Source organism: Macaca mulatta, chromosome 3 (assembly GCF_049350105.2).
Source record: "Macaca mulatta isolate MMU2019108-1 chromosome 3, T2T-MMU8v2.0, whole genome shotgun sequence".
NCBI lineage: Eukaryota > Metazoa > Chordata > Mammalia > Primates > Cercopithecidae > Macaca > Macaca mulatta.
In genome coordinates, this window is record NC_133408.1 from 94936386 (window position 1) to 94953871 (window position 17486).

The following is a 17486-nucleotide window of genomic DNA, read 5'->3' on the forward strand; positions in this document are numbered from 1 at the left end:
TTTAGGTGACTAGCACCTTTTTGATCATACAGTATGCATTTCTGAGTATTAATCTTATTTCTACCTTTATTAGTTTCCTGCCCTGATTTTCTCTTTCTATTTTCTTGAAATACTTATCTTCTCTTTTCATATTTTGGATACTTTTAAACTCTTCTAAATTATTTAAGAAGCAAGTAGAACAAGGCAATGTACAAATAGAGACTAAAGATAAAAACAGAACTAGAGAGAGGCAAGACCAAGAAAAGTATAGAAGCAGAAAGGGGCAGAAGAGACTGGGGAGAGAGAGGTAGCAGTGTTTGTTGTTATGGTAATAAGTCATTATGTGGATCTGGATCTTAGGAAAGCAGCATAAGAATATATACATATTTAGACAATAGCATATTTTTCTGAAATTCCATTATACTGAATCACTCAAAATTATAGACATCCATGCAGAAATATTTTGCAATATTAATTATAAAAACAACTATAAAAACATTTGATCTTACAAAATTAGAACTTCCCTGTTATTTTCAATTTAGGACTGTGATAACAGTTTTTAGAAATGTTGCTAGCATATTTTTCCCAAATTTAAGCACTACTTTCATTTTTTTTTTTTTTTTTTTTTTTTTTTTTGAGACAGAGTCTCACTCTGTTGCGCAAGTTAGAGTGCAGTAGTGCGATCTCAGCTCACTGCAGCCTCAACCTCCTTGGCTTAAGTGATCCGCCCAAATCAGCTTCCAGAGTAGCTGGGACTACATTCATGTGCCACCACACCCAGCTAATTTTTCTTTTTCTTTTTCTTTTTCTTTTTTTTTTATTATACTTTAAGTTCTAGTGTACATGTGCACAACATGCAGGTTTGTTACATATGTATACATGTGCCATGTTGGTGTGCTGCATCCATTAACTCATCATTTACATTAGGTATATCTCCTAATGCTATCCTTCCCCCTCCCCTCCCCACAATAGGACCCAGTATGTGATGATCCCCTTCCTGTGTCCAAGTGATCTCATTGTTCAATTCCCACCTATGAGTGAGAACATGCGGTATTTGGTTTTCTGTTCTTGTGATAGTTTGCTAAGAATGATGGTTTCCCGCTGCATCCATGTCCCTACAAAGGACATGAATTCATCCTTTTTTATGGCTGCATAGTAGGGTAGTGACTAGGTCTCACTATGTTGCCCAGGCTGGTCTCAAACTGCTACGCTTAAGTGATCCTCCCACCTTGGCTTCCCAAAGTGTTGGGATTACAGGGATGAGCCGCTACACCCAGCGACTATTCTGCTTTGTAAAAATACAATCCTACTCAGTTCCCCAGGGAATCTGGTTTGGTGTCTGAAACAATGAGCTATACCTTACTTTTCTCTTGTTTGCTTTGACTGGTCTATACTGAATCAGAAAAATGAATGAAAATCGCCATACAGCATACACGAAGCCTTGGCTGCTTACCAAGCAAGTTCTAAAAAGAGATGAATATGCAGAACCCACAGAAAATACTATCCAAGAGCCAAGGACAATTGTACGTCACTTATGAATCATTTGACTGGTTACTATGGAAGAAATACTAGGTTCTTTCCATTTGTAGGATTTTTCTGTAAAGCAGATTGCTGGACTATAATTAATACTAGGTACCTTTCAAAAAATGAAAAATGTCAAACACAGATTGGGTACAAATTACTTCATTCCTTTCTTAGGAATGAACACTCTGATAAAGCAGTAGGAGCGCTAACATCTGCCTCAACCCCAGAAAAGTACACTCTCCTTATACCTATCTTTCTCCATCACCACAGGCATCTCCTAGGTAGGATTCTGTGTGTCACTGCAGCCAAAAACCATCACAGAATTGTAATGACTATCATTCAGGTTTCAATTTACACAGTTCATTTGGCTCCTTGTTTAAAAGGTCCTGCCCTATTCCACTATTTGATTTTGTCTACCTACTATGGCTAAGTCAGGGAATTGCCATACATTCAGATAAACAGAATAAATCAGCTGTATACTTGATTTTTGGTAAAATTTAGATAGCAGTAAGGTAATCACAGGCAACATCAGTGTTTTACTTGTTACTTTATATCAAAAGTTACAAATAAAACACATTAGGATATAAATATCTTCATTTGCACAAATTTTTGCCTTTTTTAATGGTCTCAATTGCAGATTCATTATACAGCATCATCAACTGCAGCCAAACAAATGTGTAAAATTTCACAAAGAAATGTTGGCATAATTTTTTTAGTTTAAGGAGAACTGTTAAACTAAGAGAAATGCACCAAAATGGTTCTACCATCTAACTGGAGATTAAAGCTAATCAAAGCAAAACAGTGCTATGTACTTACAGTTAGCAATATTGAACTACACATTTGAAATTTTATTAAGTGGATAGATCTCATGTTAAGTCTTCTTATCAAAATAAAATGATTTGTTTTTTAAAAAATGATGCCAATGTCAAGAATACTGCAATCATGACCAATCAGGAAAATCACAAAAATAAAGAATCTTCTCTTTCTTCTCAGAGTTGTTTTTTATTTCTGTGACCTATTCTAGAGTCTTCAATAGTATCTGAGTCTATTTTACCAGTCACCAATTGACATATTCCAGAAACTATTGTGATTTTAGCCATAAAAACATAGTTATAGTTTCTAAATGGGATGTCTGTTCCTCCTGCTAATACTTTTCTTTTTCAAAAACAGATGGCCTTATTGTACTCTTACTATTAGAAAAGTAATAACCAACTACAACTGCAAGTGCATGGATAGAAAGTGAATGCTCACCAGAAAAACTAGAGATATTTTTTTAATGGGAATGTCCTGAGCCAGACTATTTCAAGGGAGTATGGGGGTGTATATGTGTGTGTGTGTGTGTGTGTGTGTTTGTACTTTTTTCCCTCAGTACAAATTTGTTAAATACTTCCCTTCTTAATATCTTATTTTATTTCCATGAAGGTGTGTATAACTCAGTAAGTTCAGTAGCTTCAATATACTACATATGTCAAGAGCTAGTTTTACATTGACTAGTTTCAACTATTATTCTCACATACATAAAGTAACCAAATCAATAGGGCATATCTAAATTCAAACTTGACTATGTACCTTTCTGCCTATTGAAATTACACTCAGCAAAAGTTATCCACTTTCACCGTTATCTTTGCCAGTGTCCAAAAGGAATAAACAAGAATATATGCAAACAAAAAAATTCCAAGTTCTAGGAGTTCCCAAACCTAGTTCACCATATACCTATCTTAAATATATTTTTCATTTCTTTAAATCCCTCAGTTAGACTCTCCTTAGCTCCAAGATAAAAATTATATACACTCAGACAAAGTGAATATATCAGTTACATATCTGATTTTTGGTGAAATTTAGATCATGGTAAGGTAATCTTGGGCAACATCAGTGTTCTCTAATAAAACACAATCCTAACTTCATAACTTTCACATCCTATCTACTTAATATCATGGCTTTTAGTTACTGAAATCTAAATGAACATCACCCTTTGCAGGAATCATTGATGTGAGTATGCTCTGTGATGTGATATCTTTAGAAAAAAAATTTAAAAAGCAATAATAACATGGTTTTACTTACGAGAAGTTTTGGAAGCAAGAAGAGTAACTCGGGCACCTCCTAAGAAGTGAAAACCCATTACATTCACCTGATCATCATCTGACTGACTGGCAAAACCTACAAAGAAAAGAGAGAAATCACCTTATGTAACCAGAAGGCAAAATTAACACTTGAATGTTAATTGTTCAAATGTTAACAAAATTAACATTTGAAATAGGAATCTTAGTTGAATGATGCGTGTTTTTGATGTCACTGGTCATGTATAAACTCCACGTATGAACTATAATATATTAACCTTGATTTCCATAGTAGCTTCCAATCAATGAAATTTCTGCCTTACACAAACTCTGGAATCATTTAATTTCATTTATTCTAATGGTTGATTCCAGATATGAGACAGAACATACGCAAGATGAACCTAGAATATCTTTTCACACCAGATAGCAAGGAAGCTATTACTGAACCAGTAGGGTTTTATGAAAAGGACTTGAAAGCCAGCTTAAAGAGACTACTACTGGCCAGGGATAAAAATATTAGGGTATCAAAGAAAATAATAATTGCAATGGAGTAAAACACATCAAATATGTTTAAAGGCATGAGTTCATACAGAGACTTAAAAACAAAATAAAAACAAATGGTCACTATTGATCATCCTACTGAATCAATGCTATTTATTTTAAGCTCTGTTTATTTAAAATATTTTAAAAATTAGTAATAAAGGGAAAGAACCAAGCATTTATCCTGAAAACCCTACTCAAACTGCACCATATAACAGCTACAAAAGGAAAGGTTCTCTCTAGAGAAATATTCCAGCTAAAAAATGAAGAAAGTGTGAAAGAAATAGAATATCTATTTTTCAGCCTGTAGTGAAGTAATGGATCTCAGCACTGAGTATCAATGGCTGTTACCATCACATGCAAAAAAAGACAAACAAATATTATGTGCCCTCTGTCTGCTGAAAGTCTATACTACTATCCATGAAGAACTCTGGCCAAAATAATCAATCTTGACTCTGCCAGCTGTAGATCCAGCTTACCAATTTACAGACAATGTGACAGACAAAAGAAATATTAGGACAGGCATGGTGGCTCACGCTTGTAATCCCAGCACTTTGGGAGGCTGAGGTGGGCAGATCACGAGGTAAGGAGATTGAGACCATCCTGGCTAACACAGTGAAACCCCGTCTCTACTAAAAATACAAAATATTACTTGGGCATGGTGGCACGCGCCTATAGTCCCAGCTACTCAGGAGGCTGAGGCAGGAGAATCGCTTGAACCCGGGAGGTGGAGGTTGCAGGGAGCCGAGATCGCACCACTGCACTCCAGCCTGAGCCACAGAGTGAGACTCCATCTCAAAAAAAAGAAAAAAAAAAAAGGGAAGAAATATTAAACTTCATCACAGGGGTAAAGGATGTCACCATGATGGTAAAGTAGGGACACCAGTCTTCATCCCCAGCAATAAAAATATATAGAGAGAAAGACAGCTATTCAATAACCAAAATAGCCCTGTGAGAGCTCAAGGGCCTATTTAAGAAGCTGAAGCAAAACAGAACAAATGACTGGTTATATCAGCATACCTAAGATGCCTGCAGATGACTAGTGACAAAGAATAAAGGCAATAGGCTATTGGTGACAGCCGTGGAGTGGGAACTTCCATGGTTCCCAGCAGCCTGCTCCACAGAAGACACCAGCATCTTTTGCCACTGAGGTAACCAACAGCCATTTCCACCAGGGAACCCCAGAGAGGAAGGCATGGCTCTATATTCCCTTGCTCAAGAAGTAGTTATTGTTGTACCACCCCAGGACCAAAACCACCACCCCTCCAAACCTTGCACATTCCCCTAACCCCCAGGCCACAGTCACTTCATGAATGTGCATACTTCAGAGACTGGCTCTGTGGCTGCACTATGCCCATCCATGTCTCAGATACCAGAGCTACCACCATAGTGAGCCAGTTCACACCCAAGGTCCTACAGCTAAGGTCTCTCTGCATATTACTATGGTTCAGTCATTACATCACTGTAATGATTACAGTGATAGAGGACATAGAGGACAAGGCCCCATCCTATACCTCAGAGCCAAAGTAACTCTGCACACATCCATGCTCCCATCTCGGGCTCCCCAGCTGTTTCATAAACACTAATGCCTCACATACCATCACCAACACAGCAATGCGGGTTCCCGTGCCCCAGGTACTGGTGCCATTACCACCCAAAATCCCAGAACCAAAGTCCCTTTACACATACCCATACTTCAGGACTTAGCTCCATGGCATCTCCATAGGTGCCATTCATCAGGCACTGGAAACTGGCCCACAAGCCAGACACAGTGCCAAGAGAGATCCCCTTGGCTAAGATTTCCCTGGTGGGAGAAAAAGAGATTGGGAGTACCCTAGCATACATTGCCATTAAAAATCCCAACAGCCCTCACTATTGCTGAGAACACTCACAGAGTTGGCAACTGAGGATACCTGCAATCTTTACCAACACCAACCACAGCTAAAAGAGCTGCACACAGTTTATGTTGTTATGCCCTTGCCAGGGCCAGAACCTCTACATCTCATACTGCCAGTACCCTTGACCCTCCCATAGAAGGTCTTTCCACACCAAAATCGGCACACAAAGTTGGAAAGAGGAGACTGATCCACCAAATGTGCAGGCATCAAAGTATGGCGACCAGAAACAAGAAAAACAAAGGAGACATATCCCTACCAAAAGAACACAATGATTTCCCAGTAGCTGACCCCAAAGAAATGGACATCCACAAGTTAACAAAGAATTCAAAATAACTGTTTTCAGGAAGCTCAACAAACCAGAAAAACAAAACAAAACAAAACAAAAAACAGAGAAACAAAACTCAGAAGAATAACAAGTTTTGGAGCTGAAAAAATACAATGAATGAAATGAAAACAGCTAGGCACAGTGGCTCACACCAATAATCCTAGCACTTTGGGAGGCTGCGGCAGGCACATCACTTGAGCTCAGGAGTTCCAGATCAGCCTGTGTAACAAAGTGAAACCTTGTCTCTACAAAAAATAAGAAAATTAGCCAGGTGTGATGGCATGCACCTATAGTCCCAGTTACTTGGGAGGCTGAGATCAGAGGATTGCTTGAGCCCTGGACGTCAAGGCTGCAGTGGGCCGTGATCATGCCACTGAACTCCAGCCTGGATGACAGAGCAAGACCCTGAGAGGGGAGAGGAGGGGAGGGGAGAGGAGGGGGAGGAGGATGAGAGGGGAGAAAAGGGGGGAGGGGGAGGGGGAAGGGGGAGCGTATGGGAAGGGGAGGAAGACAGGGAGGGGGAGGGCAGAAAATACAATGAAGAACACCAAAAATAGAACTGATTAAGCAGAAGAAAAAACCTGTGAACTCAAAGATTTTTAGAAAATACAGTGAGATGAGGAAAAAAATGAAAGAAGAAAGACTGCAAGATTTAAGGAACAGTATCAAGCGAAACGATAAGAGAAAACCTTCCAAATCTGGAGAGAAATATAAATATCCAGATATAAGAAACTCATGACATCAAAACGTAAAATGTGGGGGGATGGAGTAAAAATTATTCACATAACTGTAGAAAAAAGCGAAATTACAGATCAATTTCCCTCATGAACATAGATACAAAAATACTAAAATACAGTTTGGCAAATTAAACCTAAAAATATAGTGAAAAGATAATATATCATGACCATCTATAATTTATGTCAAGAATGCAGGTTGGGCTAACATTAAAAATTAATCAATGTAATACACCATATTTAACCAAATAAAGAAGAAAATGATAAGAATGTCTCAGCTGATATAGAAGTAATCTTGAAAAAAATCCAATATCCATTCCTGATTACAGTCTCAGCAACCCAGGAATAGAAGGCAACTTCCTCAACCTGGTAAAAAAAAAAAAAAAAAAAAAAAAATCTAAAAAATACTTATAGCTAAAACATACTTAATGGTGAAAGACAATGTCTGTTCTCAACATTTCTATTCAACATTATGCCAGAAGTTCTAGCTAAGGCAAAAAGCAAGCAAAAACAAATAATCCAGTTTGGAAAGGAAGAAATGAAACTGTTTTCATTTGCACATAACATGATCATCTATGTAGAAAATCTGACTGATTAAATCTACAAAAATGCTAGCAAGTGGTTTAACAATGTTGCATGATACAAGATTGATATAAGAAAATCAATTGTAGGTCAAGCGCGGTAGCTCACACCTGTAATCCCAGTACTTTGGGAGGCAAAGGCGGGTGGATCACCTGAGGTCAGGAGTTCGACACCACCCTGACCAATGTGGTGAAACCCCATCTCTACTAAAAACACAAAAATTAGCCAGGCATGGTGGTGTGTGCCTGTAGTCCCAACTACTTGGGAGGCTGAGACAGGAGAATTGCTAGAACCCAGGAGGCGAAGATTGCAGTGAGACGAGATCGTACCACTGCACTCCAGTCCACACAACAGAGTGAGACTCCATCTCAAAAGAAAAGAAAATAAATTGTATTTCTATGTATTAGCAAAGAACAATATGAAATCGAAATAAAACACAATAGCATAAAAATACATGAAATAGGGATATATCTCACAAAAGATTTATAAAACCTGTACATGAAAAATTACCAACCCTCACAGAGAGAAACAAAATAGGCCCTAAATAAATGAATGATGGTCTGCACTTTCATCTTAAGAAACTAGAATACAGAGATATCATGTTCAATATTGTTAAGATATCAGTTCTCTCCAAATTGATCTACGGAATCAATATAATCCCAATCCCAATCAAAATCCCAACAGCCAGTTTTGTTCACTTTACAAGGTGATTCTAAGATTCATATGAAAATGCAAAGGACTTAAAATATCTAAAACAACATTGAGAAGAATAAAGTTGGAGAAATTGCACTACCTGGCTTCAATACTTATTATAAATTTACAGTCATCAAAACACAATGTTACTGGTGTACAGCAACAGACAAAGATATCAATGGAACAAAATTAAGAAAGCAGAAATACACCCACATAAATGTGGTCAGATGATTTTCAACAAAGTTGAAAAGGCAATTCAGTGGAAAAAGATAGTCTTTGAAAAATAGTGCTGTAACAATTAGACACCCAGATGCAAAAACGTTAATTTCATCCATCCCTCACATCACACACAAATATCAGCACAAAATGGGGAAGGGACTTAAATATAAGGTTTAAAACCAGAAAACTTCTACCAAAAAAAAAGGGGGGGGAGTGGAAGAGAGAGGAACTTTGTAACCTTGGATTAGGAAAGATTTCTTAGATATAACAGTAAATTTATGATCCATTAAGAAATTGATAAACGGGGGTTTATCAAGATTAAGAATTTCTGCTTTTCCAAAGATTCTCTTAAGAAAATGAAAATACATGCCACAGACTGGGAGAAATTATTTGCAAATCACATATCAAATAAAGGAGTGAAAAAAGACAGATGAAAAAGAACATACACTATATAGCTCTATTTTATAAAATTCTAGAAAATGCAAATTAATCTCTAGTAACAGAAAGCAGATCAGTGGTTGCTTGGGATGAAGGATAAGGAATTACTAATAGGCAAAAGGAAACTTTTGGCAGTGATGGATATGTGCAGCATCTTAACCACTGAGATGGTTGCACAGATAAATACAGAAATCAAAACTTTTCAAATATTATACACTTCAAATGTGTAATTTATGGTACAAAAGTTATACTTCAATTTACGCTTCTTTTCCTTAAATTATTATTATTATACTTTAAGTTCTAGGGTACATGTGCATAACCTACAGGTTTGTTACATATGTATACTTGTGCCATGTTGCTGTGCTGCACCCATCAACTCGTCAGCACCCATCAACTCGTCATTTACATCAGGTAAATCTCCCAATGCAATCCCTCTCCCCTCCCACCTCCCCATGATAGGCCCCAGTGTGTGATGTTCCCCTTCCCGAGTCCAAGTGATCTCATTGTTCAGTTCCCACCTATGAGTGAGAACATGCGGTGTTTGGTTTTCTGTTCTTGTGATAGTTTGCTAAGAATGATGGTTTCCAGCTGCATCCATGTCCCTACAAAGGACATAAACTCATCCTTTTTTATGGCTGCATAGTATTCCATGGTGTATATGTGCCACATTTTCTTAATCCAGTCTGTCACTGATGGACATTTGGGTTGGTTCCAAGTCTTTGCTATTGTGAATAGTGCCTCAATAAACATACGTGTGCATGTGTCTTTATGGCAGCATGATTTATAATCCTTTGGGTATATACCCAGTAATGGGATGGCTGGATCATATGGTACATCTAGTTCTAGATCCTTGAGGAATCGCCATACTGTTTTCCATAATGGTTGAACTAGTTTACAATCCCACCAACAGTGTAAAAGTGTTCCTATTTCTCCACATCCTCTCCAGCACCTGTTGTTTCCTGACTTTTTAATGATTGCTATTCTAACAGGTGTGAGATGGTATCTCATTGTGGTTTTGATTTGCATTTCTCTGATGGCCAGTGATGATGAGCATTTTTTCATGTGTCTGTTGGCTGTATGAATGTCTTCTTTTGAGAAGTGTCTGTTCATATCCTTTGCCCACCTTTTGATGGGGTTGTTTGTTTTTTTCTTATATATTTGATTGAGTTCTTTGTAGGTTCTGGATATCAGCCCTTTGTCAGATGAGTAGATTGCAAAAATGTTCTCCCATTCAGTAGGTTCTCTGTTCACTGTGATGGTAGTTTCTTTTGCTGTGCAGAAGCTCTTTAGTTTAATGAGATCCCATTTGTCAATTTTGGCTTTTGCGGCCGTTGCTTTTGGTGTTTTAGACATGAAATCTTTGCCCATGCCTATGTCCTGAATGGTACTACCTAGGTTTTCCTCTAGGGTTTTTGTGGTGTTAGGTCTAACATTTAAGTCTCTAATCCATCTTGAATTAATTTTTGTATAAGGAGTAAGGAAAGGATCCAGTTTCAGCTTTCTACTTATGGCTAGCCAATTTTCCCAGCACCATTTATTAAATAGGGAATCCTTTCCCCATTTCTTGTTTCTCTCAGGTTTGTCAAAGATCAGATGGCTGTAGATGTGTGGTATTATTTCTGAGGACTCTGTTCTGTTCCATTGGTCTATATCTCTGTTTTGGTACCAGTACCATGCTGTTTTGGTTACTGTAGCCTTGTAGTATAGTTTGAAGTCAGGTAGCGTGATGCCTCCAGCTTTGTTCTTTTGACTTAGGATTGTCTTGGAGATGCGGGCTCTTTTTTGGTTCCATATGAACTTTAAAGCAGTTTTTTCCAATTCTGTGAAGAAACTCATGGGTAGCTTGATGGGGATGGCATTGAATCTATAAATAACCTTGGGCAGTTTGGCCATTTTCACGATATTGATTCTTCCTATCCATGAGCATGGTATGTTCTTCCATTTGTTTGTGTCCTCTTTTATTTCACTGGGCAGTGGTTTGTAGTTCTCCTTGAAGAGGTCCTTTACATCCCTTGTAAGTTGGATTCCTAGGTATTTTATTCTCTTTGAAGCAATTGTGAATGGAAGTTCATTCATGATTTGGCTCTCTGTTTGTCTGTTGCTGGTGTATAAGAATGCTTGTGATTTTTGCACATTAATTTTGTATCCTGAGACTTTGCTGAAGTTGCTTATCAGCTTAAGGAGATTTTGGGCTGAGACAATGGGTTTTTCTAAATATACAATCATGTCATCTGCAAAGAGGGACAATTTGACTTCTTCTTTTCCTAACTGAATACCCTTGATTTCCTTCTCTTGCCTGATTGCCCTAGCCAGAACGTCCAACACTATGTTGAATAGGAGTGGTGAGAGAGGGCATCCCTGTCTTGTGCCAGTTTTCAAAGGGACTTTTTCCAGTTTTTGCCCATTCAGTATGATATTGGCTGTGGGTTTGTCAAAAATAGCTCTTATTATTTTGAGGTATGTTCCATCAATACCGAATTTATTAAGCGTTTTTAGCATGAAGGGCTGTTGAATTTTGTCAAAAGCCTTTTCTGCATCTATTGAGATAATCATGTGGTTCTTGTCTTTGGTTCTGTTTATATGCTGGATTATGTTTATTGATTTGCAAATATTGAACCAGCCTTGCATCCCAGGGATGAAGCCCACTCGATCATGGTGGATAAGCTTTTTGATGTGCTGCTGAATCCCGTTTGCCAGTATTTTATTGAGGATTTTTGCATTGATGTTCATCAGGGATATTGGTCTAAAATTCTCTTTTTTTGCTGTGTCTCTGCCAGGCTTTGGTATCAGGATGATGTTGGCCTCATAAAATGAGTTAGGGAGGATTCCTTCTTTTTCTATTGATTGGAATAGTTACAGAAGGAATGGTACCAGCTCCTCCTTGTACCTCTGGTAGAATTCAGCTGTGAAACCATCTGGTCCTGGACTTTTTTTGGTTGGTAGGCTATTAATTATTGCCTCAATTTCAGAGCCTGCTATTGGTCTATTCAGGGATTCAACTTCTTCCTGGTTTAGTCTTGGAAGAGTGTAAGTGTCCAGGAAATTATCCATTTCTTCTAGATTTTCTAGTTCATTTGGTAGAGGTGTTTACAGTATTCTCTGATGGTAGTTTGTATTTCTGTGGGGTCGGTGGTGATATCCCCTTCATCATTTTTTATTGCATCTATTTGATTCTTCTCTCTTTTCTTCTTTATTAGTCTTGCTAGCGGTCTGTCAATTTTGTTGATCTTTTCAAATAGCAACTCCTGGATTCATTGATTTTTTGGAGGGTTTTTTGTGTCTCTATCTCCTTCAGTTCTGCTCTGATCTTAGTTATTTCTTGCCTTCTGCTAGCTTTTGAATGTGTTTGCTCTTGCTTCTCTAGTTCTTTTAATTGTGATGCTAGGGTGTCAACTTTAGATCTTTCCTGCTTTCTCTTGTGGGCATTTAGTGCCATAAATTTCCCTCTACACACTGCTTTAAATGTGTCCCAGAGATTCTGGTATGTTGTATCTTTGTTCTCATTGGTTTCAAAGAACATCTTTATTTCTGCCTTCATTTCGTTATGTACCCAGTAGTCATTCAGGAGCAGGTTGTTCAGTTTCCATGTAGTTGAGCGGTGTTGATTGAGTTTCTTAGACCTGAGTTCTAGTTTGATTGCACTGTGGTCTGAGAGACAGTTTGTTATAATTTCTGTTCTTGTACATTTGCTGAGGAGTGCTTTACTTCCAATTATGTGGTCAATTTTGGAATAAGTGCGATGTGGTGCTGAGAAGAATGTATATTCTGTTGATTTGGGGTGGAGAGTTCTATAGATGTCTATTAGGTCTGCCTGCTGCAGAGATGAGTTCAATTCCTGGATATCCTTGTTAACTTTCTGTCTCGTTGATCTGTCTAATGTTGACAGTGGAGTGTTGAAGTCTCCCATTATTATTGTATGGGAGTCTAAGTCTCTTTGTAAGTCTCTAAGGACTTGCTTTATGAATCTGGGTGCTCCTGTATTGGGTGCATATATATTTAGGATAGTTAGCTCTTCCTGTTGAATTGATCCCTTTACCATTATGTAATGGCCTTCTTTGTCTCTTTTGATCTTTGATGGTTTAAAGTCTGTTTTATCAGAGACTAGTATTGCAACCCCTGCTTTTTTTTGTTCTCCATTTGCTTGGTAAATCTTCCTCCATCCCTTTATTTTGAGCCTATGTATGTCTCTGCGTGTGAGATGGGTCTCCTGAATACAGCAGACTGATGGGTCTTGACTCTTTATCCAGTTTGCCAGTCTGTGTCTTTTAATTGGAGCATTTAGTCCATTTACATTTAAGGTTAATATTGTTATGTGTGAACTTGATCCTGCCATTATGATATTAACTGGTTATTTTGCTCATTAGTTGATGCAGTTTCTTCCTAGCCTAAATGGTCTTTACATTTTGGCATGTTTTTGCAATGGCTGGTACCAGTTCTTCCTTTCCATGTTTAGTGCTTCCTTCAGGGTCTCTTGTAAGGCAGGCCTAGTGGTGACAAAATCTCTAAGCATTTGCTTATCTGTAAAGGATTTTATTTCTCCTTCACTTATGAAACTTAGTTTGGCTGGATATGAAATTCTGGGTTTAAAATTCTTTTCTTTAAGAATGTTGAATATTGGCCCCCACTCTCTTCTGGCTTGTAGAGTTTCTGCCGAGAGATCTGCTGTTAGTCTGATGGGCTTCCCTTTGTGGGTAACCCGACCTTTCTCTCTGGCTGCCCTTAAGATTTTTTCCTTCATTTCAACTTTGGTGAATCTGGCAATTATGTGTCTTGGAGTTGCTCTTCTCGAGGAGTATCTTTGCGGCGTTCTCTGTATTTCCTGGATTTGAATGTTGGCCTGCCCTACTAGGTTGGGGAAGTTCTCCTGGATGATATCCTGAAGAGTGTTTTCCAACTTGGTTCCATTTTCCCCCTCACTTTCAGGCACCCCAATCAGACGTAGATTTGGTCTTTTTACATAATCCCATACTTCTTGCAGGCTTTGTTCATTTCTTTTTCTTCTTTTTTCTTTTGGTTTCTCTTCTCGCTTCATTTCGTTCATTTGATCCTCAATCGCTGATACTCTTTCTTCCAGTTGATCGAGTCAGTTACTGAAGCTTGTGCATTTGTCACGTATTTCTCGTGTCATGGTTTTCATCTCTTTCATTTCGTTTATAACCTTCTCTGCATTAATTACTCTAGCCATCGATTCTTCCACTTTTTTTTCAAGATTTTTAGTTTCTTTGCGCTGGGTACGTAATTCCTCCTTTAGCTCTGAGAAGTTTGATGGACTGAAGACTTCTTCTCTCATCTCATCAAAGTCATTCTCCGTCCAGCTTTGATCCGTTGCTGGCGATGTGCTGCGCTCCTTTGCCGGGGGAGAGGCGCTCTTATTTTTGGAATTTCCAGCTTTTCTGCCCTGCTTTTTCCCCATCTTTGTGGTTTTATCTGCCGCTGGTCTTTGATGATGGTGACGTACTGATGGGGTTTTGGTGTAGGTGTCCTTCCTGTTTGATAGTTTTCCTTCTAACAGTCAGGACCCTCAGCTGTAGGTCTGCTGGAGATTGCTTGAGGTCCACTCCAGACCCTGTTTGCCTGGATATCAGCAGCAGAGGCTGCAGAAGATAGAATATTGCTGAACAGCGAGTGTACCTGTCTGATTCTTGCTTTGGAAGCTTCCTCTCACGGGTGTACTCCACCCTGTGAGGTGTGGGGTGTCAGACTGCCCCTAGTGGGGGATGTCTCCCAGTTAGGCTACTCAGGGGTCAGGGACCCACTTGAGCCGGCAGTCTGTCCCTTCTCAGATCTCAACCTCCGTGTTGGGAGATCCACTGCTCTCTTCAAAGCTGTCAGACAGAGTCATTTGCGTCTGCAGAAGTTTCTGCTGCTTTTGTTGTTGTTTACTGTGCCCTGTCCCCAGAGGTGGAGTCTACAGAGACAGGCAGGTTTCCTTGAGCTGCTGTGAGCTCCACCCAGTTCGAGCTTCCCAGCGGCTTTGTTTACCTACTTAAGCCTCAGCAATGGCGGGCGCCCCTCCCCCAGCCTCGCTGCTGCCTTGCCGGTAGATCGCAGACTGCTGTGCTAGCAACGAGAGAGGCTCCGTGGGCGTGGGACCCTCCCGGCCAGGTGTGGGATATAATCTCCTGGTGTGCCCGTTTGCCTAAAGCGCAGTATTGGGGTGGGAGTTACCCGATTTTCCAGGTGTTGTGTGTCTCAGTTCCCCTGGCTAGGAAAAGGGATTCCCTTTCCCCTTGCGCTTCCCGGGTGAGGCGATGCCGCGCCCTGCTTCAGCTCTCGCTGGTCAGGCTGCAGCAGCTGACCAGCACCGATTGTCTGGCACTCCCTAGTGAGATGAACCCAGTACCTCAGTTGAAAATGCAGAAATCACCGGTCTTCTGTGTCGCTCGCGCTGGGAGTTGGAGACTGGAGCTGTTCCTATTCGGCTATCTTGCTCCGCCTCACAATGACAAATTTTTAAACATTTCTTCTGGGATCCAATATATATGATATAGAGTGGTTTTAAAAAAATTCCTGGATTTGTATTCATGTTAAACATGCTAGATGGAATCATGTTCTTGTTTAAAATAAGTATCACTTCACTCTTATAAAAGTAAGACTTAGATAAAGTTGCCATTGCAAATCTTCTGTGTCTATTTTTTTTAACTGAAAGAAGCAATTTAATGAGCTTTATAGAGAAGAGATAAAACAACTTTTACTCTACATGTCTTCCCATTTTATTACTCCAGTTCTCTTTCTGTAAACTAGTATATTTAAAATAGCTTTAATTTTTCTTATTACAAAAGAAATGTAAAATTTAGAAAATGTGGATAACCAAAAGGAAAAGTGAATGCTACTATTAATTCTACTATCCAGCAATACCTTTTTCTGTTTCATTACATTTTTCTAATGTTTAAATACATATTTTTTCTAAGCATTTATCCCCAAAAAGAATTTCACTTGTCATACTGTTTTGAGACATCTTTTTACACCATTAGATATTTTTGTCATATGATTTTAATGATTGCAAAGTATTCTATCATAAATCCATACTATGAAATCATTTGACCAGCATTATTCTTTTAGATATTTATGTTGTTTTTAGTGTATTAATGTTGTAAATATACCTGTTATGAACATTGCTGTAACAATACTTCTTTAACTTTATTGTAGTTTATTTGATGAATATTTAAAAGTGGAATTGCTGGGTCAGTCAGAGAATCAGAGTGTTTTTAAAGCTTCTGAAATATAGTGTGAAATTGACTTCCTGAAGGAATACCAGTTAATCCTAACAACAGTGTTTGAATAAAGGCGTCTAGTACCCCACATCTTGGCAATAGAGAATATTATAATAAAAAGCTTTTAATATGCTTAATAGTTATATAAAAACATTTATTTACATATATAAGTAGCTATATGGGGTGCTTCTGTTACTCCAGAAAAGTGAATACGCAATAAAGCCTTTTTTTTTTTTTTGAGACAGGATCTTATTCTGTCACTCAGGTTGGAGTGCGGTGGCACAATCATGGCCTACTGCAGCCTCTACTTCCTGGGATCAAGGGCTCAAGTGATCCTCTCACCTTAGCCTCCAGAGTAGCTGAGACTACAGGCCTAGCTAATTAAAAAATATTATTTTGTAGAGACAGAGTCCCACTATGTTGCCCTGGCTGGTTTTGAACTCCTAGGCTCAAGCGGTCTTCTCATCTTGGGCTCCTAAAATGTTGGGATTACAGGTGTGAGCTACTGTGCCTGGCCAAGACATTTCTTTATCTCATATAAAGAGAAATCCAGAAGTGGGCGGTGGAAGCTGTGGCAGTGGTCTATGACTGTTTTCAAATACCTAGCATTTTTTCTTTCTTTGTAATCTGCCATCTTTAGTGTGTTGACTTGTTCCACGGCAATAAGATATTTGCTTCAGCTTCAGGCATCATATCTTACTACAAGGTAGGAGGTAGGGGGAAGAAACAGCTATATAGTAATGATGATAACTTTTATCAGAAAAGGATGTTTTCAAAAGATTCCCTGGGAAATTTCTGCTTAGGATTCAATAGCCATAATTTTGTCACATGGCTTCCTCTAGCAGTACAAGAAACTGAGAACTAAATGGGCTAGAGAAAAGGGGGTTGGGAACATAAGTTAAATTACCTGACCATCAGTGTATGTCACAATACCAGTAGTTTTATACAAAAATTTTACTTAAATGTAATAACAGATAAAATCTCATTTGATAATAGTCTTTTATGTTGCTCAAGTATGTTTCTATATTTGCTTGTCAATACATTTATATTGTAATGGTTATGTAATACTCCATTCTTTGGAGGTGTCATGTACATACAGGTTTTCTCTACTTCTCTATTTCTCTTAGGAGAAATTCTTTGGAGACAAATGCTTGAGTTAATGGGTATGCATAGTTGAAAACTTTATTCAAATACTAGCTGCCTTTTAGAAAAATTGTATCATGTTATACTCCCAGCATCAAGGTTCATGCCCATGATAGCAGCTGGATTCATTAAATCTTTTA

At 38.6% G+C, this 17486-nt stretch overlaps 1 protein-coding gene across 4 annotated transcripts in view; it reads right to left on the reverse strand.

Moving 5' to 3' along the window:
• BBS9 (Bardet-Biedl syndrome 9) overlaps positions 1 to 17486 on the reverse strand; it is a 493002-nt gene that overhangs the window by 230758 nt on the left and 244758 nt on the right. For all 4 annotated transcript variants that reach the window (XM_028845874.2, XM_077996944.1, XM_015133745.3 and 1 more), the window contains one exon: positions 3565 to 3660. In XM_028845874.2, the coding sequence (XP_028701707.1) occupies positions 3565 to 3660 (96 nt within the window). The remainder of the gene's footprint in view (positions 1 to 3564; positions 3661 to 17486) is intronic.